General features: G+C 36.2%; 1 protein-coding gene across 4 annotated transcripts in view; it reads left to right on the top strand.

Moving 5' to 3' along the window:
- Positions 1-26021, top strand: part of Kcnd2 (potassium voltage-gated channel subfamily D member 2) — a 457488-nt gene that overhangs the window by 422531 nt on the left and 8936 nt on the right. For all 4 annotated transcript variants that reach the window (XM_058572127.1, XM_058572128.1, XM_058572129.1 and 1 more), the window contains one exon: positions 17667-17829. In XM_058572127.1, coding sequence (XP_058428110.1) covers positions 17667-17829 — 163 coding nt within the window. The remainder of the gene's footprint in view (positions 1-17666; positions 17830-26021) is intronic.

A 26021-nucleotide genomic window follows, 5' to 3' on the forward strand; every position in this document is an offset into this window, starting at 1 on the left:
AACTAACATGAAAAAGTATTTATGGAGTAGTTTGTACTACAATTCAAGATGACACTTGCAAATATATATCCATAGAAACAACTAATCTCTGAACTCTTTTTCTCAGTGCTACATATTTATCTGGGCTCCTAAGAATTCAGCAGTATTCAGATACATTTGTCTCTTCTTTCTGTATCATCCTGTTTCCTTATACATAATATGTGTGGCATTTACCTTCCCCTGGAGTAAGCATGGCATAATGAAATAAAACACAGAAATGGAAAATCTTATTATAGTAGCCATTCCTAGATTTGGGGAATGGAGACAGCCTTCCCATTTTCTTTTCATTTTACCATGCCACTTTTTAAAAATTAGGAAAAAAAGAGTTTTCAAATGAATTAAATTTTTAAAAAATCACCAAAATATACTTTGTTGTAAATATTAAATAACCTTGGAGACAGTCAAAGATATATTGGGATATCAGAAATCAGTTATTGGAAATCAAGAATCTATAGTCTAAAGATAGACAAACCAAATATATCAAATGTGCCTCTCACTCACTTCTCTGACTCTCCGTGGTATCCACTTTCTGGAGCATTAAAGAAATAGCAATTGTCATTAACCAGAGTTGATTAAGGAGACTGCTGGCTGAGAGAGGCAGCTACTGTGGATAACTCACATCTTTCTGCTTACACATGGCAGAGATTTGGCAGTGTTTAAGATAAGACTGTCTATATATATATATATATATATATATATATATATATATATACAATCATTAATTTTTCAAAAGAAAAACTATCACTTGTATAACCAGGTAAGATAAGAAATTATTCAAGCATGGTCCAATCCATCTAAAACTAATTGGTCTTAAATATCCAGTTTATGAAAGAAAGGGAAATACTGCTACACTTACTCTTTGCTGTCAATAAGAACCTTTAACTGCTGGGTACTCTTATCTGGATCCTTTACTCTATGAGAGGAAGATGCTTCAGCTCTCTGACAACATCCCTACCTGAAGAGTAGATGCTGTGTATGCAGAGGTAGGAACAAGGCTAAAACCAAATCATTACATTTATTTTCAAAGCCATTTACTATGTCAGGACCCAAGAATTACAATTACTGCAAGATTACTGTTTTTGTTTTTTGTTTTTTGGTTTTGGGGTTTTTTTTTGTATGTAGGAAAATGGAGGGGAAGATAAAATAGCATGCCACACATATCATGAGAAAAAGAATACATCCTAAAATGAAAACATACCACTATGGTTTCACATCCTGTCTTTAAAGTGTTAGTAAGTACAGAGTGACACACCTCATAGGAGCCAAAATATTATCTGACTTGATGTTAAAACCAACATACAACTTTGTGTGCAATTTCTTCACGCTCCTGCTTTTCTGAAAGCCACTTGTAGACCTGACATGTGTCATTAATTACAAAGGAAAGAGTTAAACTTGTATACATTCTTATTCAATCAAGTTAAGAAAACAATCATTTATTTCTTTTTTGAAATATTAAATTGGTTGGAGATCACTGAGACAAATACTGAACTTTTTTCCTTTTGCACTCCAGTAAGCACAATTCCATTCAAGATGCTCACTTTCCTCAGTGATCCAGAGTTCCTATTTACCTAGCTTCACTCTGATTTCAAATCTTCTATAATTTTTTGGGAAAGCTCAATAAGAAATCTTCACCAAGGGGAAGAAAAACTTTTTTTGCCCATATTTTATTTCTTCCACAATTAAAAAAAAAAACAATTGATGCTATACTGTATAAACAGTGATAAATAAAAGTCAGGAAGTTATGTTTTTAAAAAGGTATTTTTTTTTCTGATTTCATTTCATTGAGTTTAATATAAAGAAAAAAAAATGGTCATTTTCCTGTTTCAATTCCCTGCATTAATTTGTTTATTAGGTTCTGATCTCTGCACACACAGAGGGTGCTTTCATAAATGGGTATTAACATGCCCACCATGGGCTTATGCTGATGGGAGAATTAATCCTCCATTGTGTAGCAGTCAAGTTCTATTTAGTGGTTTGTCTGCTAAGATCAATACAGGGTCTCTAAGGCATAATGGCCGGCTCCTTTCACTCTTGCTAGGCAAACAGATATCCTTTTCAAAGTCAGTTCATGGAAAAGAAGCTTTTTCTAGGCACAACCAGCCCTGGCTAAAACTTTCAAATAACACAAGTTTGAATTTCTGTGTTCCAACCTTCATTTCTGGCCTGTCCTCCTCATCTTTGGATGTAAATTTCTCTAACTTCTACCCATTAAAAACCTGTCTTCAAAAAACAAACTGATAAACGGATCAAATCTCAGAGATGCACATATGAATTCAAAGGCTGAATGTGCTACGGCTCTTAAGAACAATTGTATTTTTTATTAAAGATAAGAATTCTTAGAATAAGTCTCTGATTGCGGAATTTAAGTAGTACAAGCAGGCATCTGAGATGAGTTGAATAGAAGCCATCTCTGTATCATTAGAGCAAGATACTCCACCCGGTCACAAGACCACCTGTTGCTAGAGTTGCCTAGAAGCCTCTCAACAACATAGCCCTTCTATTTATTGCTTGACTAGCTCCTTTTTATTTTTTCTAGATTCAATTCAAATCTTGCCTTCTCATAGAGCATTTTCCAAGTGCACTCAATTCCCAAGAAATCCACAATCATGTCTACTGCAGCAGTTATTACACTTTCTTTTTATTTCTTGCGCTTCCTCTCTCCCTTCTAGAGGTCACTAAGAGAAAGGACTATTGCTGTTAATTTCTGCCTTCCCACACTTAGCACAGAGTTTGGAACATGATGCTGCCTCCCCCTACCTTCTGCACCAGTGTTAGATAAATGCAAGAGAGCAAGCAGGGCAGTCAGCTTATTGTCCCATTCATTGGAGGCAAACCTGTTCACAGAAGGCCTCCAGTAATGGTGGAGCAGGGCAATAGTGGGAAGAGACAGATAAGTGGGATATGTAGGTATCTCCATCCTATTTTCACAAAATGTCTATTTCCTAAAGTCAAGAAACAGAAAATGTCTGGAAAAAAAAATGTTTAACACTATCGAAATCTTATTTCACTGAATGAATGGTTTTAAACCCTTCTAGAAGAAACAGTGCTTAAACTTTCCAAAGTTGTTTACACAAAGAATAGTTCTTTGAAGTCAAGGTTAGGCAAACTGTGGCCCACAGATCAAGTGCAGCCCATCTCCTGTTTCCATGCTGCTTGAAAACTTAGAAAAAATTTGTACATTTAAGTGGTTGGAAAAATGTCAAAAGAAGAATAATATTTCTGGACATGTAAAATTAATATGAAATTCAAATGGTAGTGTCCATAAAGGTTTACTAGATTATGATCACCCTTATTCATCTATGGATTATGTAGGATGTTTTCTCTTCTATAATAATAAATGTGAGTACTTGTAGCAAAAGCAGTGAGTCCCATAAAGTCAAAACCATAACACCTTGACCTTTACAAAAAGAAAGCTCTAAATGAGGGTATTAGGAACAATGTAGGCAACCTAATGACATTGTTTACATCTTTTAAAACATAGTTGAGAAACAACTGAGAATTAGAAAAAGTGGCTTGCTGAGACTTGAGAGAAAGTCATTGGGCAGGTTCTCTTTAGGGTGAATAGCAGAGGTGTACATGAAATCATTAACAACTGGTTCCTGCAGAAGTTAGACCCAGTGGAGCCCAGAATGCAAGCAATGACCTTGTATCTTGAAGGTGTAAGAAAAAAGTTCATATCAACATTTAGAGACCTAAAAATCAGAGTTCAATTACTTGTTTATTGTTTTAACTTGAAAGAAGGTAGGAGATCTTTTGTTAAAGGAAGAACCAAGTGTGTAATTTATCATCATCAAAGAACCTACTCCTTATAGGAACTAGATAAATTTTTGAGGGTGGAAGAAAAGGGAGAAAAATATACTTAAGAAATATTTGCTTTAGTTTATTTTATTTTCTTGTTTGTGGAAGTTCATGAATTCAGGTGCAATTCACGTAAGCAGACAATTTCATTATATTTTTAAAGCCACTAGCATACGTTTCTAGAGACACACATTTATTGTTTTAAGTTTTAGAAGCCTCTTCTCATAATTAAAATCAACCACAACTGATTCCATGGAGACATCAATCACATTGATCTCATTGATCAGAGGTTAGTGAAGTACTAAAAAACCCAACAGCCTTTACCCAACAACTGTAAATAAACCATTATCATAAGCCCTCATTAGTGGTAGAAACATCACATTGTCAAACATATTTTAAGGGTATTCTAGCTATTCGTGTTAATGACACCTATAATAGAATCATTATGTTCTTTCTTGTATTTAATTTAAAGCGCATATCATATATTTTTATTTTATTGCAAAAACCCTCATCAGCAATCTTTTAGATTCTCCTTTAAACATAGGAATATTTTGTCTTTATTTAAATTTATAACTAACAGCCAGTCCCTGGCATGTTTAGCTATAGACTTTCATTACCGTAATAAAAACCAACAACAAAAATAACAACATACCAAACAAAACTTCTGCAATAAAAAGACTCATGAGCAACTGAACTAATTGTGGAACTGTATTTCTTTTAATGGTGACTTGGTTTCACATATATTCACCTGCTCTTATGAAAAGGCTCTAAGTGACTAGGGATGACCTTCCCAGTGATCTGTTGGAGAATTCAGCTCCAGGATGACAGCTTCTATGCAGAGGCCCTGTGGACACCTAGTCTCCAGGAGGCGTGGAAGCCCCAGGGACCAGCTCTCATTAAACACTAGATACAAGTGGAACATTTTATAATCATCAGAGTTCATTTACATCTCAATAATATTGCTTTGTGTTTAACTCTGCCCCCCAGCCCCACCCCACACACACTCTGTCAAAACAGATATTTTGGTTCTTTAGCTTGATCTTTGATTGAGATGGACATGCTTGACAAAAACTGAAAAGCCTCAAGCCTGCCCTAATAGGATGTCTGACCTTCCCTTAGTTTTTCAGGTGGAAGGGCTGGATTGCTTTTAATAGTTTAAGAACAGGGTGGAATGACATAGAATACTGGTACCCAGAGAAAGACTATCAGTCTCTAATGCTGGGAAAACAGAATTTTCTGCCTTTTAGGGTAGGAAGGTTGGAATCAACAAGATAAATAACAACTTTGTGTCTGTACCCTAACATCTTGGAACTAGAATAGACCTAGGCCATGAGCTGTGGTGAGGTAGGCAAAGCACAGCTTTGGAGGAAGTGCCCCGGGGTTCCAAATGACAGTGCCTCTCACTAGCTGTCCAGATGCCATCTGGCTGCTTTTCCAGGGCTGGCATATCCTGATTTTCTGCTAGTTCTGTCAATGAAAGGCATTGGCAGGAGATGGGAAAGGGGTTGGAGGAGGAACCAGTTAGTGTATTCCTTTGCATCTCCCAAGGCCATTGCTAACCCTGCTTTGTGATCCTAGTTCTTTCCATAGCAAAGGCTTGGAATGGTTCCACCTTTCATTCAAGACTCTGTTCTTGAGCCCCCAAATTTTCTCATCTCTCTTCCCCCCAGCCTCCTGCTGGGTGGTGGCTTCTTGCTACTGGCAACTCGTGATTTATCCACAAGCCTCAGCAACTCCATTGCCTGAGTGATGAAAATTCCATCCAGTAAATTCATTCTGTGAATGTGCTTCAAGTGGTTTCTGTATTCCTGCCCAGACCCTGAACAAAAACTTTATTATTTTAAAAGTAAGGTGCTTATTTTCTAATATCATTTCCAGAACATTTTGTGTAGATAGGAACATGCAAAGACATGTGAAACATATACATTGAATTTGCTTAAGATATATTCAGGAATTTTTAAAATAATAATAATAATTTCTAGCTTTCACATAACTTTTCTCCTGTTTTTCCTTAAAATGAAACCTGAGGAAAATAATTTTTGTAGAAGATTCTTTCTCAGTTGGTTTATGTGCAAGCAGGTGTGCTTTTTTTGCTTGATTTTATTTGTTCTTTTTAGATATATGTGATAGTGGAGTGTGTTTTGACAAATTATACATACATGGAGTATTCCTTATTCTAATTATGATCCCATTCTTGTAGTTGTACATGATATGGAGTTTCACTGGTCTTGTATTCACATATGAACAAATGCAAGTTATGTTTTTGTTTTGCAATAGTGTTTTTATATAGATACAATCAGAGGGCAACCATAAGAGCATTTACAGACTTCTGACAGAGCAGAAATTCACAGGTAGGGCAATGAACTTAAGGCCCCTTTACATATGTTTATCATAGTTAATAGGAAGAATAACCATTTGCTCAACATTTTCATTTCTAAAGAGAGGCAAAAGAATCTAAACACTAAGAGTATGGAGTATCTTCATTTAATCTCAGGAGATAACTTTGTCTCACATTGATCAGGAAGGAACTGTTCTCCGAAAACATCTCTAATGTAAATACAGGCCCTGGGATTCTCATCAAAAACACAGTTTGTTTAAAGACTTAGAAACTCTCTAGGTTAAATTGAAGACTAGAATTTTAGTGGCAATGCCTGGCTTTCTTTGGGTGGTTAAATTAAAGCTTTTCTGATTCATTCTCTCTCTCTCTCTCTCTCTCTCTCTCTCTCTCTCTCTCTCTCTTTAAACAATTGTGCCTATTTACATGAAACATTATTGTTAATTTATTTTTGCTTAAAAAATTTGACCTGTTTAGCAGGGAAGAAGTCCCTGGTCAGTGAAAAGGGAGAGCACTACACAGGCAAGGAAAGAACCAGGCAGGACAGCAACCTGGCTGTGTGCCTTGGGAGCACCAGTGCTGTGGTGGTCAGCTCCAATCTGACCACGACAGGAGCTGCCTTGGCCTGCCTGGGTGGTCAGCTGGGTAAGGGGATAGAATAGTGGGGCAGGTCAGATCTGCCAGAAGGGACACAACTAGTATCTGCAGAACCGTCATCTCAGATACTACTGCTGCCACAAGGTGCCTCATTCTCTGCCCCAGTAGAGAACCAAGTCTCCTTGGCAGTTAAATTTCTGTATATTCTTCTCCATGAGACTTAAGAAGTAGATAATAGGCAGCAAAATGATCAGGTCTAAGTGGGCAGAATTAGAAATAAGAGATGTGTTAGGTCATTACTGGATTATCCATAAGTAATTTAAAAAGTACAGTTGAAAATAAAATAGGCAAATACTTATTGACGACTTGAAGTTGTCATGAGGCCTATAATAGCTAATCGGTTTTAGGTTGCAAAGTTAGGTGAGAAAAATTAAAAAAACATTCACAATAAACAGCTCTACTTTTTGCTTTTAAGCTGCGTGTCTGACATTCTCCTCAAAAACCACACTGCAGCCCTAATCCTGGGGCCAGCTCATCCTTCCTCCATTGCAAAGTCCACCAAGGAGTCTTAGAATGGAATTGTAAGCAGTAAACCAGTTCAGAGGTGTCAGCAAGTGAAAGAGAGGTGGCTGGTTATAAGAAGACAGGTTTATGAACTGCACTGTCCAAGTGGCTTAGTGATTTGGTTCCTTGGGACACAGCCTTGAGGAAAACAGACTGGAACCCTGCTCAGTGGGGAGTGGCATCCAACAGCACTACCTTTCAAAACAAAGGAAGAGATAGGAAGCTACAGCAGCAGGTGACTGAAGGAAGTCCCTGGTGTGAGAGAAGCTCTGACAGTGTTAGATGAAGCCCTTTGGGATGCAAAACCAAAACACATAATCCTGCAGCTGGTCTCATCAACCAAAGTAAAAAGGATCAGGCATTTGCTAGAACCTGATGGATTTACTTTTGATGGAAGACAAACATATTACTTCCAATATACTGCTAGGGTATAACCAGAGTGAACCTGTTAAGAAAAATGAAAACCACACAATGGAATTTCCAGAGGATTGCTAGTGTTCACTATTTAAGATGAGTAGCATCCAGTAAACCATTTCCCAGGATCTTATCTGAGACAGAGAGAACAAGGAGTCAGCATTCATTCATATTGTTGGGCATTTGAGATTACAAAATCTGTCAAATTTGGGGTGATTTGTGTCTCAAAATTCTGGTCAGATTCATGTTTCTTATCCATATGACATTGGGAAGCAGGTAGGGACAGGAAAAGTGTCAGGTCTTTCCAATTCTGTTTTCATTTAAAAGCATCTAGGTTAAAAATGGTTTCTCTGAGTATAAAAAGCAAGATGTATTAATAGTGTAGAACCAGGTTATGCTGGGCACTTCATCTATGCACCCAGAGTGGAATTTAGAAAAATTGAGGAGATGAGATGTTGCTGAGCCTGGAGGAGAAAAATAGGAAATCTGGTTAAGAGAAAAAGAGCAGTAGAGGAGTATCTCCCCTCCATCCTATTTTATTGTTTACCACCAGACCTTTCTTTGAGGATTTATTTAAGCAATAAACATTTATTGAGTTCCAACTATTTGCTCAGCACAGGACAAGGTCTGTGCTAAACTTGAGTTAATAATGATGACCTGATCCTTGACCTCATGGTCCACATGGTCCACATGGTTTATCGAGAAAACTCTTACCAGGTAAAGAGAAATTAGGCAAGAAGTTCTGCAAATGACAACTGATGTTTGAGCTTTATCAGTATAAAATTGGAATTTATCCCAAGGATTTATGCAGGAGGAACGCAAAGAGGATTATTCTTGAGAGGATCATATTGCCAAGGGATAGAGCAATAGAAGGACACAGTATGTTCTACTACTAGAAAGCTATTTGTTTCAATCAGACTAGAGGGCATGCCTGGGAGCATGAGGAGGACAGGTAGCCAAGTGGTGAAGAGATGTGAAGATCATATCATGATAAGGAGCCTGAACTTCTTCCTGCAGGTGGTAGATAGAATGTAGAAGGGAATGTGAAGATATTTGAAGGTGAAATGAGTTCCCAGCAACAAAAACTAGACACCCGTAGCAGAGGAACACATTTCTGGGAATCCCACAGCTGGGAAAGCCAGTACCCAGTGGGGTGTTTGGGTTTTGTTTGTTTGCTTTTAATGTGTTCCTCACTATAATCAATCATAAATATATTTTCATAATTTTTTAAAAAGTTATGTAAAATTCACTTTGAAAATAAGAAAACAGTAAGCCTTTTACTGATGGCATTCATTTAGGAAAAAAATAACGTATTAGGTATTAGGTCATAGTCTTATGGTCCATTTATAACTTATAAAGCCTTCGTTTGTTGACGTAAGAAGTGAAAAACAAGAGGGAAAGTAAGAGACAGAAAAAAAATTGTTTTTAAAAGGTACAAACCAAAGGAATGTGGCAGCTAAACCAAAATGAAATTGAATACTGAGGACTTAGTATATAAATGCTGGTTAGATGTTCTAAAAGCAGCTTAGTTATTTCCTTTATTTTCCCCCTTTCTATTCACAAATCCATTTCTTTACTTTACCTTAATTATCACACTGAGGGCCCCTGATAATGGGTTCTTGTTTAAAATTGTGCTTTGGTGATATCTCACATTATAGAAAATTACTCATCTTTAAAAAAGAAACACAACATGTTGTCAGAATTATGTTGTATCCTTTTGGAAACACCTTGAAATTAGATACTCTGTGAAATTGTTCAGATTTTGTTCTCTTCCCCTATTTCTAGAAGAAAAAGATGTCAACAATATTTCCTAAATGTTGAATGTGTGTAGGCAAAGATCAGGAATCGGCACAAGCAACTTACTGGAAATACTTTTCTCACTCTCTGCTTGTGAAAACCAGAAAAGACCTGGTTTGTTTCCAAACTTTCATTTAGCTTTTTATGCCCCCTAGTGGGTATTTGCTGTTTCTGCAGCCATAAAATAATGGTGATATTGTTACAACATTCCCTTTTGTGCAATTGAATTCAGATTCTTTACAGTGACAGTATATGACACTGATATCCATTTAAGCATTTAAGCATTAAAATTATGAGTTAAACATTATTTGAGCCATAAAACTTTTGATAATTTAATAAAGGCTTTATAATTTAATCAAAATTAATAATTTAATTTTTTTTATTTTATTTTATTTTTTTTTAATTTTTTATTGTGGGTAATAATTTAATTTTTAAAGAATTCTTCAGGGATAGGGATATAGCTCAGGGGTAGAGTGCTTGTCTAGCATACACAAAGTCCTCGGTTTGATCCACAGAACAGCAAAAACTAGAGAAGAAAGCTCTTTTCAGAACAATACATATAAAAATATACACTGCCATGGAGTTAACATGACTCAACTGAATTTTATCCATGAATTTCTTAAAAGTTCATGACACTCATCTAAAAGCCTCTAATTAGAAAAGGGAATTCTCTGACTTTCTCTTTTATTTAACAGATGCTAAGATGGTTAGTATTGTAAATATTAGAAAGGGATTTTTTAAATACTCTTTGAAAAGAATAATAGCTTGAAATTTGGCTGAAATAAGAGATAACATAGAATACTTTAAATAATATATATGGTCTAGTAAAAAAAAAATTCTCAGGTTATCCAATAGAGCTAGAATCGAACCTCCAGGCAAAGGAGACAGATACAAAATCAGGCAGTTTTTAGGCAAACACTTATTTTAAAATGTTAAAAAGGAATCTGTCTTATGGAAGTAAAACCAGCACACCTCTGGCAAACAAGTTTTATACCACAGGCAGGTGTCATACAGAAACATTTTAAAGAGTCATTTGCTATTTGCAAACATTGCATCTACTATAAAAATTATTCATCAAACCCTGATCCTTCTAGAATACCAAACTGATGGCAGAAAATCCATGAGACCCTAAGGGGTAGAATTATTGGTTAAGAAGTGATCCAGTTTCCAGGTCAGAAGAAATTTTTTCTTAGAATTCTTGGACTAACACTCTGGTCCGAAAGAAGATTATAACACAAAATCAATAATTAAAGTACATAAACACACACTATCAGCTAATGACTTTCACCAGGATATTGTACACCTACTTGCCTTCATCTAACTTTTTTAAGGGTACCTGTTTTTCAGATATACCACCCAATACTGATTTATGACCCATCTGAAGTTTTTTTTTTTTTAACTATTATACACGTTGAGTTACAGTATTTATGGACCCTGCACCTGCCCCATATAACCTTCAGGATGCTCCGAGGCTTCTGTGCACCCACACAGGATCCATCCATTTTATTCCATATACATGGCAATTTATGACTTTTCATTGTAGAAAAAGAGAGAAGGAGAGAGAGGAAGAGATTGAGTTACACTAAGCATCAAGGTTTATTTTAACATCCTCCTGCTGTATGTGAATTTCTTGCAACTTTGTGATTGTTTATAAAATACATTATTTTTTTTCCTCTCTGAGTATCCATGGGAAATAGTTTCATAGATGGAAAGTCATGCCTTAGCTGGGGAGGTTTATTTTATATTACATTTCTCCTTTATCAGATGAACCTACAAATTCTTCAAATAAAATAGTAGAAAAATGAATCTGTATGAAAAAAAAGCCAGGAATCTGACAGTACTGAGTTCATAGACTATGGAAGAAAATTCAAGGCAATATTTCTGCTTGAGATCTAAAAACAGCCACACTCTAACCATATGATCTCGGAAGAATTGCTAAATAGGGAAATTGAGTAGGTATTTATAAAATTTGGTTTGGAATATGTTTAAAAACTAGGCATACTTCCTATTTTAATATTACTTGATACATTGGGAAGATGGATAGATGGATGGATGGATGAATGAACAGATGGATAGATTAGGTAGATAGATAAATTCACTTAAGTTGTCTGCCTGAGTTAACCAGTTTGTACTACTTTTTTGGCATTGAGTAAGTAGAGTACATGCCAGAATTTAAGGATTTTTGCATGGAATTTTTGAACAATATTTGAAATTGAAGTCTTCAAAAAAACAGAAATTATTTTCTGAGGAATTGGTCTTCCACAAATATGATTTTTAACGTAGAGCAAAAGTTGTCATTGTAGCCAAGTGTATTTGAACTTGCAAATTTAGAATTAACATTTAGTTTTGTGAACCACGACTTCATAGCGTACCTTTTTACTGATATGAGAAAGAAAAAGAGCAATAAGCTGACAGATGTCCAGTGTGGGAAGGAGCAGAAAGAAACCTGGGTGTCTGTAGCAACATTGGGACTACAGGAGAAAGAATGTAGAAGAAGCAGAGAAAAGTAAGGGGATGGGAAAAGTTTTATTTCAATAACAAAGTGCAAGTCGCTTTATTATGTAAAACTTCTGGGTAGTTATTCTCTCATTATAGTATCTATCGTCTCCGTGCTTTTTAAGAACTCAATATTTATCTTTTTTTGATCTTTGGGACTGTTTGTAGTCTTATAATTAATTTTGCTAAATATATGAACATAAACACATCCACCTAATATTTTAGTGTAATGCTTTGGGGAAATGAATTTTTGAAGGCTGAAGACATAATATTAAGTTCTGAAGAGAAACAGGGGAAAAAAATGAAATGTATAATACTACCAGGCTTAGCATAAATTTAAGAAGAACGAGTCAGGAAAAAATTGGCTGGCGTGTGTTTTATGGAATATAAAGAATAATATATCAATAGGTAACCAAGTTGCGTAAGGTAGAAATTAATCATTAAAAGATGGTGATATTTCAGGAACCCTTTAAACTTTAAATGATCCTTTTGACATAAGTGTCACTTCTCATGATAAAGCATTGTGTTCCAAGCATGTCCTCCACAGGGTTTCAGAAGGATCTAATTCCTGAAGTGGATAAGGCTATTGTGCTTCTTGCTATGAGTCTGAATATTGGTTTTAAAAAACAAATCCTTTGCTAAACAAAGGACAGCAGCTGTTTTTGTCAGAAAGATATTTCTTATCCCCAGCAGATTCTATGCCCAGTGACAAGTTTTTGCAGATGAAAACTCCCTATTTCCATTTCTCCAGATCATTCTTAAGTGAGAAGAGAGACAAAATAGATAATGTAAAAACATAAAAATCACACTATATTTTTTTCATTTATCCTCCAACATATTCAAATGAGCAAAACATACTTAACATGTTACAAACATCAACAGCACTCCTGAATCTAGAAAGCAAAGGGAGCAGCGAGAAGAGCCTGTGGGCCATCTGTGCAGTATGGAGGGGGTGCCGAAGGAGGAGGCTGACACATCTTGGGAGAGGCCACCAGCTCAGGCTGTCCTCACGTCAGTAATCACAGGACAACCTGGACAATCTTGCACCCTGCCTGTTCTACTTCCTGTGCTCTTGCACCATCTCCCACTGCCCTGTCACACAACAGCAGAGCCTTGGGGATCATCCTAGTTGGCTACCATGTGGGAAAGTTCTGTCTCTCTACTGGAGTCAAACGATGAGAGATTTACCCACCAACGATCCATGTGTTCCCTCCTCTTCCCACCATTTCTCATTTCCCACCCAGTCATCTCAAATGCTTATCAACACTTTCTGGATGTCAAAGGAATTTGGATTGCAAAACAGATGTGGTAAAGGTATATAAGAAATATCATTTTATTTGTTTCAGATTAGCATAGCTTTATTACTTTAAACCACCCCTGTGTATTCATCATCTGTTTTTCCTTTATGGATTATTCTGGCCCATAAATTTGCAGCCTTTTAACAAACTGCATCATTTCCTGTTTTAGTCAGCTTCATTTCCACTGTAACCAAAAGACCAGAGAAGAACAATTATCACAGAGGAAAAGTTGATTTGGAGCTCAGGGTTTCAGAGGTCAAAATCCATAGATGGCCAACTCCATTGCTCTGGGCCCAAGGTGAGGCAGAACATCATGGTGGAAGGGAATCAAAGATGAAAGCATCATAGGACACAATAGTCAGGAAGCAGAGTTCCACTCATAAGAACAAAATATAAACCCCAAAAGTTATGCACCCAGTGATCTGCCTTCTATTGTCACACCCTACCTGCCTACTTACTGCCCAATTAACCCCTGTTAGTGGATTAATGCACTGATTAAATTGAGGTTCTCATAACCTAATCATTTCGCCTCTAAACTTTCTTGCATTGTCTCACATATGAGCTCTTGGGAGACACCTCACAACTAAACCATGACTTCTTTTTACGTTGTAAATTTTGCCGTAATAGTGAACAAGTTTTCTGGGTTTGCCTACTCTATGACATAATGCACATAGATTGCAAAACAAGTTAGTAAAAAACTAATTTAAAATAATCTTGTAGAGATGGGCAGGAGAAACTATGGGATGGATTCATTACTATTCATTTTATCTCTTTGCTGTATATATTTATCTTTTTAAAGGTTTACTTGGATCACATGGACTCTAATGCTTGTCTTCTCTGCCTATGACAAATAAATGGGTTTCATTTACTTTTCTTTGGATAAAAACTTCCTAAAATTTAATTGGTAGGCATTCAAATCAAATCCCTTCTCTTAAATGTGGGGGTGGGGCGGGGCACATATTCTCTAGGGCCTACTACACAGTCAGTGAAAAGAGAAAGTAGATGCTTATAAAACATAGCCAGGCACTCAAGGTGAACTGTAGAAATTGGCTCATGGGCACACAGTATTGTACAAGAAGGAGCTGACCTTCTAAAGCCCACAGACATATCTCCATTGTAAGAATGTCCTCAAGTCCTTTTAACTCACTTTCTAGGTCTCTTTTTTTTGTTTGTTTTTAAGCTCTGACTGCTTCCTCATTAACATAATCTTTAGATTATGATATAACTTCCCAGTTAGAATACAGAAAAAAAAAACTTGTTTAATATGGACCCCATATTCTGGTTCTTAAATTATTATTATTGTTGTACTACAAATTAAAGCAGTACCATCATTCTCTGACCAGAATCTTGTGGGAATTACAGTTACAGTGTATTGCTTAACTGCTGATCCCCCACAAACACCAACAAAAATAAGTAACTGCTTCTTCAAAGCAGAGGATCAGATCCCTGTGGGGTCATCTAATGCAGTGCCAGTCAGATTTGCTTTCTGTTACTCTCACAAGCCTGTCCTGGGACAATTCCTTAACAACTTCCATCTTCATGTTAACACACCAATGTTTTCTCACAAGAATAATGTTAGTAATATTGGTCATTTCTGAGGTTCCCTCAAGCTGTAATGTACACCTCCTCCCTCCTGCCTTCCCCAGGAATGAACTCTTATAGAAACTCAGTAAAGAACAGAAAATATTTTCTTTATTTGTTATTTTTAGACATACAGGACAGTAGAGTGTATTTTGATATATTATACATACATGGAGTATAACTTTTTATTCTAATTAAGATCCCATTCCTGTGACTGTCCATGATGTGGAGTTTCATTAGTTGTGTATTCATACATGAACATAGGAACCTTACATCTGATTCATTCCACTGTCTTTTCTATTCCCACCCACCCTTCTCTTCATTCCCCTTTGTCTAATCCATTGAACTTCTATTCTTTCCTCTCCCCTCCCTTATTTTGTGGTAACATCCTCCTATCAGAGAGAACACTTAGCCTGTGGTTTTTGGGGATTGACTTATTTCATTTAGCATAATAGTCTCCAGTCCCATCCATTTACTGGTAAATGCCATAATTTCATCCTTCTTTATGGCTGAACTCTTATAGAAACTCAGTAAAGAACAGAAAATATTTTCTTTATTTGTTATTTTTAGACATACAGGACAGTAGAGTGTATTTTGACATATTATACATACATGGAGTATAACATATTTCACTCTGTCTATAGACCACATTCAGAAAATGTTTTCATTCGAGTAATATGTGGTAAAAGCCTGCTTTATGCTAGTGAGACACAAAGTAGAATGGCTCTTGCTTTGACAATTTTATTTTCAGGTGGGTCTATGAGGAGCAAAAAAAAAAAAAGTAAATTAATAAATAAGAAAATAACATCTGTGGATAATAACGGTGAAGGTAACTAACTGGGAAATTGTTATAGAGAATGATTAGAGGCAATAATAAGATTACTATGAAGAAGCTGGCTGGAAAATAACTTCTGGGTTGGAGATACTTAATGATGAAGATTGAGAGTATACACACTCAAAAGACCCGATGGCCAGGGTGGCCGGAAGACAGGGATCTTGGTGGAGTGTGGTGTGAAGTATAGGCAAGAATTAAATGATGTAGTCCCTTGAAGGCAAAAGTAAGAAGTTTGGATTTATTTTATTTTCAAGTCCACCAGAGAGTTTGAAGAGAGTTAATTGAAACTGCCTAATCTTCATTTCTGTGCCTGCAACTCTGGCTGCCATGTTGGCATGAATTGTATAGTGGTAAATGTGGAAAGTTCTGGTAAGATGGCTCTGGCAGGACAAGACAATGGCTTGATTTATTCTGACAAAGTGGAGACTGAGTAAGAGACCCAAATGAGATTTGATAATTTTATCAAAGTCATAGCTAGGTTTATCTTTTATTAAAGAGCTAATTTGGGTCAGGAATAGTGGCTCATGCCTGTAATCTTAGTGATTCAGGAGGCTGAGGCCAGAGGACCACAAGTTCAAGAAGTTTGAGGCCAGCCTTATCAAGTTAGTGAGGTCCTAAGAACTTAGCAAGACCCCTTCTCAAAATAAATAATAAAAAGGGCTGGGGATATAACTCAGCAGTGAAAGCATCCCTGCATTCAATTTCCAGTTGTGGGGAGAGCTAGGGTTGGTCAGAGACAACACTATTAACTAAGAGAGAAGATATAGATACTGGGAATTGGGATGTGGCCCTTTCAATCTTGGTTTGAGCAACCAGGAATTTGTGGCTCCATTTAATCATAGGTGGAAAACTTGGAGGAACAGATTTGAGTGGGGACAGAGGAAGCTAGGGAAATAAGATTTTCATTTTGGCTTATTTAAGATTTAATTGGAGCAGACAGACTGTATGTAATATATTAGCTGATAACTTCATTAAAAGCTTTTCTCCTAAAAAAAAAAAAAAAAAAAAGATTTAATTGGCTCCTAGGCTTCCAGGGGTAGAAAGAATCAGATCAGACTATTGAAAATAGGGGTCCAATTTTCAGGAGAAATATCAGGGCTGTGGATGTAAATTAGGGTATAGTTTTAAGCTACGGAATTGGATGATATCAGATAGGAAGAAAGTTTATATGGAGACCATGAGGACTGGAGACTGGGACCTAAATATACTCCAAAATTGAGACGGTAGATAAAGGGGCAGGAACCAGAGTACAAGAAGTAGAACTGGTAGCCAATGAGGTAAGAGAATGACTGAAAGCATTTCTAATACTAAAGCCAAGAACAAAAAGTGATTTGAGGAGAGAATAATCAACTAATCAAATACAAATGAAAGACTAAAATTATCATGGAGAAATGGCCATTGGGTTTCACAAGTGAAGGTTAATGGGGACCTTGCAAAGTTTATTTTTTAAATGATTATATCTGATGAAAAGAATGTGATGTCCTACTTTTTGTACATCAATTTCATAACCAATCCAATGTTGAAAAAAAATTAAGTGGAAAAGTGTGTTATCTAGACTATAATTTCAGCACAGAAATATTGACTATTAATAAATGTAAAGAACTGTGCTACATTATGTAAAGGACAAATTGAAGAGCTATCATTACCTCATCTGGCTTAAAATATTTTCCAATCAAAGAGATTTCTAAATGTTAGAAGCATTTTCTACAAAGTGGAAAGGTAACTTTTTATATCCAGATATTCATAATTTCTGGCTTTATTAAAATCTGAAGCCATGTGTATTATAGTTATGAAGTAGAAATAGAGAAGTATCCCAAAAAATCATTTAACATAAAACAAAAATCTATTTGTAACAGGTGTAAGTGTCTTTTCCATGACTTGAAATGATAGACATTTTTTTTCTCTACTTCAGGTATGGTGACATGGTGCCAAAAACCATAGCGGGGAAGATTTTTGGTTCCATCTGTTCACTGAGCGGCGTCTTGGTCATTGCTCTACCAGTTCCGGTGATTGTTTCCAACTTCAGTCGGATCTACCACCAGAATCAAAGAGCAGACAAACGAAGGGCACAAAAGGTGTGTACTCAGCTCTGAGAAACCATGATTTGGCATCTCTTGCTATTTATAATGAGCTTCAGAATTTCCTATTGGCTATTCAGTGCCAGGTTGTTCTATGCTAAACAGAAATTGAACATCAATGGCTCAAAGCAAGGAATATTTGTGAAATATGCTCCAGGTCCGTTACTGGTCTAGAGATGAAACTTCATCTTGACAATGTACTTCCAGTTGTTCAAGCCTGGTAAGGGCTATCATGATCACCCACTGCCTCCCCAAGCCTTTCCTGGAAGTGGCCCATGACTATTGAATTAGCCAAAGCAAGTCACACAGCCATGCCTAATTTCAAAATCAGCAGGAAACAAACCTACTATGGGGCTGGATGCAGGAAGTAAGTAATAATTGATGGAGAGCACTAATTACAGCAGTAAATTCAAAGAAAGATTCTTGGCAAATTTTATTAAAATCAGGTTTCTAGATCTGATTTATTTAATCTCTACGAGGGATCAAGCTGATTCCGCTAGCTTGACTAAAGTGTGTCACAGATATTTTGTTTATTTGACACAGGAAGTAGGATACATATTATGATTTGTAACTGATTTTTACTTCTGACCCAGCAGCTTCCTGTTTTTTCTCTGATCTTCTCGCCAGTTACTTAATTCTCCTAAGTACACACCGCATACCTATTTGTAAAATGGGAAAACAATAATATTAAGATTATATCAAGTACATATACATCTACATACACACTTAATAATATTAACAATATTTAATGTCATGGGTGACTGATCATATTCCAGGCATTGGGCTAACGTTTTTAGAAATCTAGCTAATAGAATCTTCACAGCATCTCTAGAAGTTGGTTACTTTATTCTTCCAACTTTATGGATGGGAATCCTAAGGAATTCAGGAATTGAGCAATTCTAAGGTCACATACCTGATGGGTTGGAGAGCCACAATTCAACCCAAGCCAGGATGGCTCTCAGTTTCACACAACTTAAACATTACCGTCAGTTGTGTCTCAGAAACACTGATTGATTGTTGGCATACTCCTCTTCCCCATTCTGTGTCAAAATAGTCACCTGGAAAGGCAGGGCCCTTTTTGCTTAAAAATAACTTTAGGGTTGGGCACAGTGGCACACACTATAATCCCAGTGACTCAGGAGGCTGAGGGAGGAGGATCACAAGTTCAAAGCCAGCCTCACCAATGTAGCAAGGCCCTAGATAACTTAGCAATACCCTATCTCAAAATAAAAAGAGCTAGGGATGTGACTCAGCAGATAAGCACCCCTGGGTTCAATCCCCAGGACCAAAAATGAAAATAATGATAGAAGTCTCTTCTGTAGTTTTCTCAATACTAACACTGCTGTATTTCCAGTATCCTTCATGGTCACTGTATCTTTGTCCTTCAAAAATATCTTTTATTAAATATCTAGAAACCATTTATAACCATGACTAAAGCAGATGCACAATCTGGATAATGTGGTATAACTATAAGATATCTTGAGTGATTTGGTGCAGTTCATAACTGGCTTTATAGGTAATTACAGAATGAATTTTAAATATGCTTTTGAGCAATTTTTCGTCTCTTTAGTAAAGTATAAAATCTCATATAGTGTGAACTCTTTGGAAAGTTCAGGTTAATCAGTATGGTCATACAGTGTGTTGTCCAGAGAATTCGTTTTATATCTATTGTCAGTGGTCCTCTTCCTTCAGCAAAGATCACTGTTTCAACTTTGGAGTTGATTATTTAATAGACACATCTCCCACTCTACCCCATTTTTGGACTAATAACTAGTTTTTAACTCCTACTGATAAGAATAATAAATATCCCAGATAACATGAATGCAGAGAACTGATCATCCAATAAACAGGGAGAATTTAAAAAGGCGACCTCTGGGCAATGGTGACCTGATGCAGGATTCAGGACAGACCTTCAGAGCAGCACTAGGAGGACTTCAGGCCCCTCTTCCAGGGAACTTTGTGTGTAGGACTCTTGGTCCTGCCCTACTTCGATCCCCTACTGGGCATACATCCTCTGAAATATCACACATCCCCCATGAAAGCTTACCCTGCACCACCCACCTATCTCCATTCTAGGAATGCTTTCTTTTAACATAAGAACCACTGTATGAAAACTATAGGAAGCACAAATGTGATTATCAAATATCCAATTCCCAAAATATCTGTGTTTTTTGGAATTTGTCATGTATAACAATAAAGAAAGTCTTAGAATATTTTAGAAGCCTTTTGGCTAACTAAATTTTAAGAGCCAAAGTAAAAGTAATGTTATAAAAGTATACAAATTAAAAAGCGTGTTTTAAGAATGACTTTGGCATTTTAAAAATATCATCTGTATTCTAAATTTCTGCCACAATACAATGAATTTTACATATGAGCACTAGAAAAATTGGCCTAATAAGCCAAATATAATAACCTAATATAATATATTCAGTTAATAGTCTATGGCCAATAAGCCAAGCATAATCCTCTAAGAACTTAGGTATTCAACAAAATAACTTAACAAGGGACGTTTCCTATTTTCCTTCCCAGAAGATTAAAAAAAAAAAAAAAAGCAGAAAAGCCTCCATTAGGCTAAGAAAGTTTGCATTTATCTGGGCTGGGGTGACTTGACAGATATTAAGGTTATGCAAAAATAACCAGCTGATTCAGTCAAGCAAGCAGTCTGCTCAATAAAAACATTATTCAAGCTGACCAATTAACATAATATTGTAAAATGGTTTCTTAGATCAAATTTTTTGGTGTTTAGTCCAATTGCCAGCTCCAAACTCTAGAAAAATCTTGAATGTGCCTAATATCAAGCCTTTGAGAAAATTCTGCCATCACTGTCAGGGATACTTTCTTTCTAGGCTCTTCCCCCAGCATATACATTTTCTCTGATTTCACTACACACTGCTGCCTTTTAAAGGGAATGTATTGTTTACCCCCATTTTTATCAATCCTTCACAATCTGAACTGTACATGGACATGTGCATAAATGTACGTTTTTACTGAGACCTTTCCCCTGCCCCCACTGTGTGCAATGTACTTTAATAGATCTATTTTTCCACTCAGCTATTCAAAAGGTGTTTATTGAATACCTTCCAACAGGTGGTAGGGTTGATATTTTAAAGCAAGTGGTACACCTTGCTTTGAAATATGAATAAGATCATACATAATTTGTAGATTCACAGGGTAACCTTTGTTCATCATGTAATAGAAGCAATGGTGATTATAACTGTAATTTACAAATACTAGTAACAACAACAAACTCTTTTAGACTGTCTAGTATGTCCCAGGTGCTTTATAATATTCACAATCAACTTACAAAGAGGGTGATATTATTATTTCCATTTTACAGGTAACTTGCACACAAGCAAACATTTGTTGATTAAAGTCCAAGACCAGAAAAGTCTACATTGTTCATACTGTGAATTCTCTGTTACCTAAGGGATTTCCCTGTAAGGAACTCAGAATACAGTGAGAAATTTAGAATCAATGAGCTAGTGTGCAATATATATGAATATCTTATTCTCACATGGAGAAGATTTTTTACATTCATACAGATAGATGTTACTGATACTCTGTCATTTATCACATCCTGCCATGGTACTTCTCAGACTTTAGATTAATTGGAATCATATGGAGAGCATGTTAAAACACAAATTGGATCCTGTTGTTAAAACACAAATTGAACCCTGTTCCCAAAGCTTCTGATTCTGTAGTTTTGAGTTGCAGCCTAAAAAATTTGCATTTCCAACAAGTTCCCGGTGATACTGCTACTGCTATCACACTCTAAGAACCATTGCCAAGTACACTCAGCAAGGTCCAAATCAGAAGATTTTTTAAACATAATTCTAGAATAATGCATAGACAAGAAATAAATCCTTTCTGGAGCCTGAGAATGATCTGGTTTAGATTATCCACTACTAAAAACAAAATTATTCAATTCCTACCCAAGTTTCTGTGGATAATCTAGTTTTTTTTAATTTGTCTATATTTTAATGATCACCTGTTATACACTCATATAGGAATTTGTGGATTACATACTTTTCCCTACTTACTCTAGGTTTAGCCTTGTTGAATCACCTCGGCTCTTAGCTCTCCACTCCTTTCCACACTACCTAATGTAACCACCTGGCAAATTCCCATTCAGGGTACAACACTTAGGTCACATATCACTGCTTCCATCAAAATTCTTCTGGGTATTGTAGGCAACCTTAGTTCCTCCCTTTTTTCTCCCACAATAGTGTGTATAATCTATTATCATGTATTAAACTGTATTGTCCCTCTCCTCCACCATAAAGAGTATAGTGCAGTAAATGCGTGGCACAAAATAGCACTGGTATCTGTGAGAGGTCCTGGGTTCCATACTTAGCACAAAAAGTAAATAAATAGAAAGCATTATTTTGCTTCTGATGCCCTTCTACATCTTCTTTCAGTTCTTACCTTTCCCTACCCAGAGTCCTCTTACCATCCTGTCATTTCTTTAGCTGACCCAATTCCCTGTTTCCGCCCAGCACTGCCATTCCAGGATTAACCAGGCAGGGAATATTCTACTGCCTTCCACTGACTTCCTTCTACTCTCACTTTTTTATTATTGTTTGGTACTAAAAATTTGTCTCATTTTTAGGGCAGCTACTTTCCTTAGCAAATGGAAAGATTCCAATAAACTCTTTAAATTTTTAAAAGCTGAGAAAGCTTAATATGTTAAAGCCACATGAAGCTGTTTTACTAAACCATAAATGAAAGAAACAACCAAACATGAAATTTCCAGAACACATGGTACAGGAAATATGTGGGCTGATATCTGAGGAATAAGTAATTGGCTGAGATTACCAAGGAAAGAGATTTTCTGTTTTTCTCCCTTAAGCTGCCTGGGATACCTTAATTCTTCAAAAGTATTGAGACTAGTTTGTGATTTGATGACAAGATGGTCCAGAAACATCCCTCAATCTGCAGCACATCTTATTTAGAAGGTAGCTGTTCATTTAAGCGAATTGCTAACTCAAATGTATTTTGTTAGGGATCTTTCTCTGATTGGTGCTCAGCCTCTATTCCAGAAAATACATTATAAATTTAAATAGTATTATTTGTCATAAATAAGAATCATCTACTTGCTAAAAATCCATTGTGTTACCCTGCATACTAGTTTCTGAATGCTTTGTCTACATGGAAGTCTGTTCCATGTCAAATTAATTTAAGAAAAATTGTACACTGTGTCCTCCTTTTACCCTCACATATGTCGTGAAGAACCCAGCTGCAGGGAAAACCTGCCTAACATCTCAACATTCCCCAATCTTGTCTTGGCCACAGAACCAGTTATTTGCTTTATCTGGTTCATTTGGATTTTATGCATCTCACTTATCATTCCTTGCAACTGACTGAGAAATCCTGCTGAGATTAGAGGATTAGGCAAAACTGAATTTCTGAGAAATTGGATGAATGGGAGAAATGTACTTAGGAGATGAACAGTTTTTCCCAAACACCACCAGTATTTCTTAAAGCAGATAAATAGTTCAAAAATAACTACCAAGCTTTTATTCTAAAACTGACAATACAAACTCCATTTTTAATTAACACTTTGGAAACCTTCTACTTTCCAATCGACCACAGTTAATTATTTACTGAAACTTCACCCTGATTTCCATTTTTGTTGCTGGCAATTTGCCATGACAAGAAGTTCTCATTTCCTTCCAGGGTAGGGTAGAGGATTGGAAGGATTTTTTTTTTAACCTCTCAATTATACAAACTGGACTTGCCAAGATTGTCATACTGAAGAGGTCATAAGTAAAATCATTTTCTAAAGTACTTTTATAAAATAATTTCCCTCAATTACCTGCTGGAACCAAAGTAATTAAAGACCTCAAAGGGGTCTTGAAAACATTCAACAGATATTTGGCATGTACCACCAATCAAACAATATTGTGTCAAAGTAAGACAAAAGAGGCTGAACAAAGACGAGAGATTGTTTTGCTAATGCACTGTATGAATCTAGCAAAAATGACCATGCTGTCTCTAAAAACAACATATTTTTCTCTAAGGTTAGAACCACTTCTATAGTAGTGATGGCTACTGTATGTAGATTTGCCACTATATGAAGAGAAATATATGACATCTTCTTTTGCTGGGTAACATTTTTGGTTAATGTACATGTCTCATTAATGAAAGAATGACATAGGTGACTATGATATAAGTTGTATTATATATAGTAGTTGTGAAATAAAGAAAGGGAAGGAAGGAAGGAAGGAAGGAAGGAAGGAAGGAAGGAAGGAAGGAAGGAAGGAAGGAAGGAAGGAAGATGGAGAGGTAGGCAGGCAGGCTGGGAGTCAAAGAAACCAAGGAGAGGAAAGAGAAAGGAAAGAGCGGGTAGAAGAGGGAAGGAAACCAAAAAAACAATAAATGTTTCAGGAGATCAAAGATACCTAACTAAAATTTCAACAATAAGCCCTTTCTGGAAACCAATACATAAACTGCTTTTTTCTGTATTATTACGTCAGTTCCAAGTCTTTTCCAAAAGTGCCTATATCACTTTCCATTGTTTGTTGAGTCAGGCCTGAAATTCTGGCCCTGCAGCCCAGCATTTGAGATGCAAGTTTTTCTACTTTCCAACTTCATTCTCCAGCATTGCCCCAATCTTTGAGTGACTTAAGCATTACATTGACAATGAAGACAGGAAATTTGTCATTGTTTCTCAAAGATTATAAATATGAACTCCTTGCAACCTATTTTAATCTGGAATCAGAGCCTGGGAAGACTATATTTAGAGGTGAATGTGAAGTTAAAGCCACAACAGTTATCTTAAAGCTACTTTGAGAGCTTCAAACATCTCAGTGCAACTCTCAAATGATGTGGATGCAAGAGCATCTTGTTACAACGACTTTGAAGGGAAATTTGGTAAAACCTATTAATTGAAGGAAAATTTGGTAAAACGTGTTAATATCACATGTACACACACATCCTTTGATGCAGGAATAATTGCTTTCAGAAGTTTGTCTTGCAGAAAAGCTCATGGTAATAATGTTAAAAGCAGGAAGTATTACTTGCAGTAGAAAAAGATGCTTTAAAAACTTAGTTGGTAGTTGGCAGGCCAAATAAATATGCTTCATTCATACAGATAGGGCACATAGGGCACATCCATAAAAAGTAAGAGTTTCCAAGATATGGTAAAAAAACACAACTAAGTGTAACAGTGTGAGGAGTGTTCTTCCAACTGAGTAAAGATATATATGCCTTTCTATATGTATACATGTGCTTGCTTTGATGTGCTTAGAAAGTTTTGGATAGGATTTCCTAAGAAGATTACCCGTTGTTTACTCCAAAGCATAGGAAGAAGATGGCTCCAGGATCAGAGAGACTCAATTGCTTGTATATCGTTTTATAGGATTAAAAGTTTTATGATATATATGCATCTGTTTTCTGCTTTAAAAATCTAAGTAACTTTGAAATTCTTACTAAAAAGAGCATTCTAGGGCTTGAGACTAAAGATAGCATCTGTGTGGGGTGGTTAGAAAGGGAAGAGGAGTCTTCTTAGGGTCAGTTTATAAGAAACTTCTTTTTCAAGTCACCCCAGTTGCTATGTTACATACTCTTGCTGAGAGATTCATCACAAGAATAGAATGGACACCAAAGGAGTGCTGCCCAGTGGGTGCAAAGCAGGCACCTTCTCTCACAGTCTAAACAGGGTTGTATCCCCAGACTCATAAAGTAGAATGCCTAAAAGGAAATCAAGCTGACCACCCAGTTTGTTTGGTAATACCTCTCTGGTGATGTCACTCTAACAGTGAACAACTGAAGTGACCACCAGAAAAAAATTCTCTTAATTGAAGAACATTCTCTATATGAAAAAAAAATGTTAAAAAAATTTTTAAATGATCTTATAGACATCTTTGGATGGGCTTGCTCTGTTCATCATTTCCACAAATTCTAGAGTGAAATACAAAACAGATGAGAATACAGTTGGGTGAACCTTGCCAACAAAGTAGATAAATTCAGAGATTTTTTTTTTTTAGGGAGTCCATTTTATTCAGCAAGGACTCTATTTTTCCTCCTTTAACTGAATAATTACAAAGATTAAAGTTTTACAGTTGGAGAACACAGATACAGCTGAATAGTGGTTCTAAGAATGGAAAGAAGGAAGGAGGGAAAGAACGAAGGATAGAAAAAAAGGAATTGGTTCTTAGAACTTAGTTACTAATTTTATAAAGGACATT

This window comes from Marmota monax, unplaced genomic scaffold (genome assembly GCF_021218885.2).
Source record: "Marmota monax isolate L192 unplaced genomic scaffold, Marmota_monax_Labrador192_F-V1.1 WCK01_AAM20220418_F8-fsc00027, whole genome shotgun sequence".
NCBI lineage: Eukaryota > Metazoa > Chordata > Mammalia > Rodentia > Sciuridae > Marmota > Marmota monax.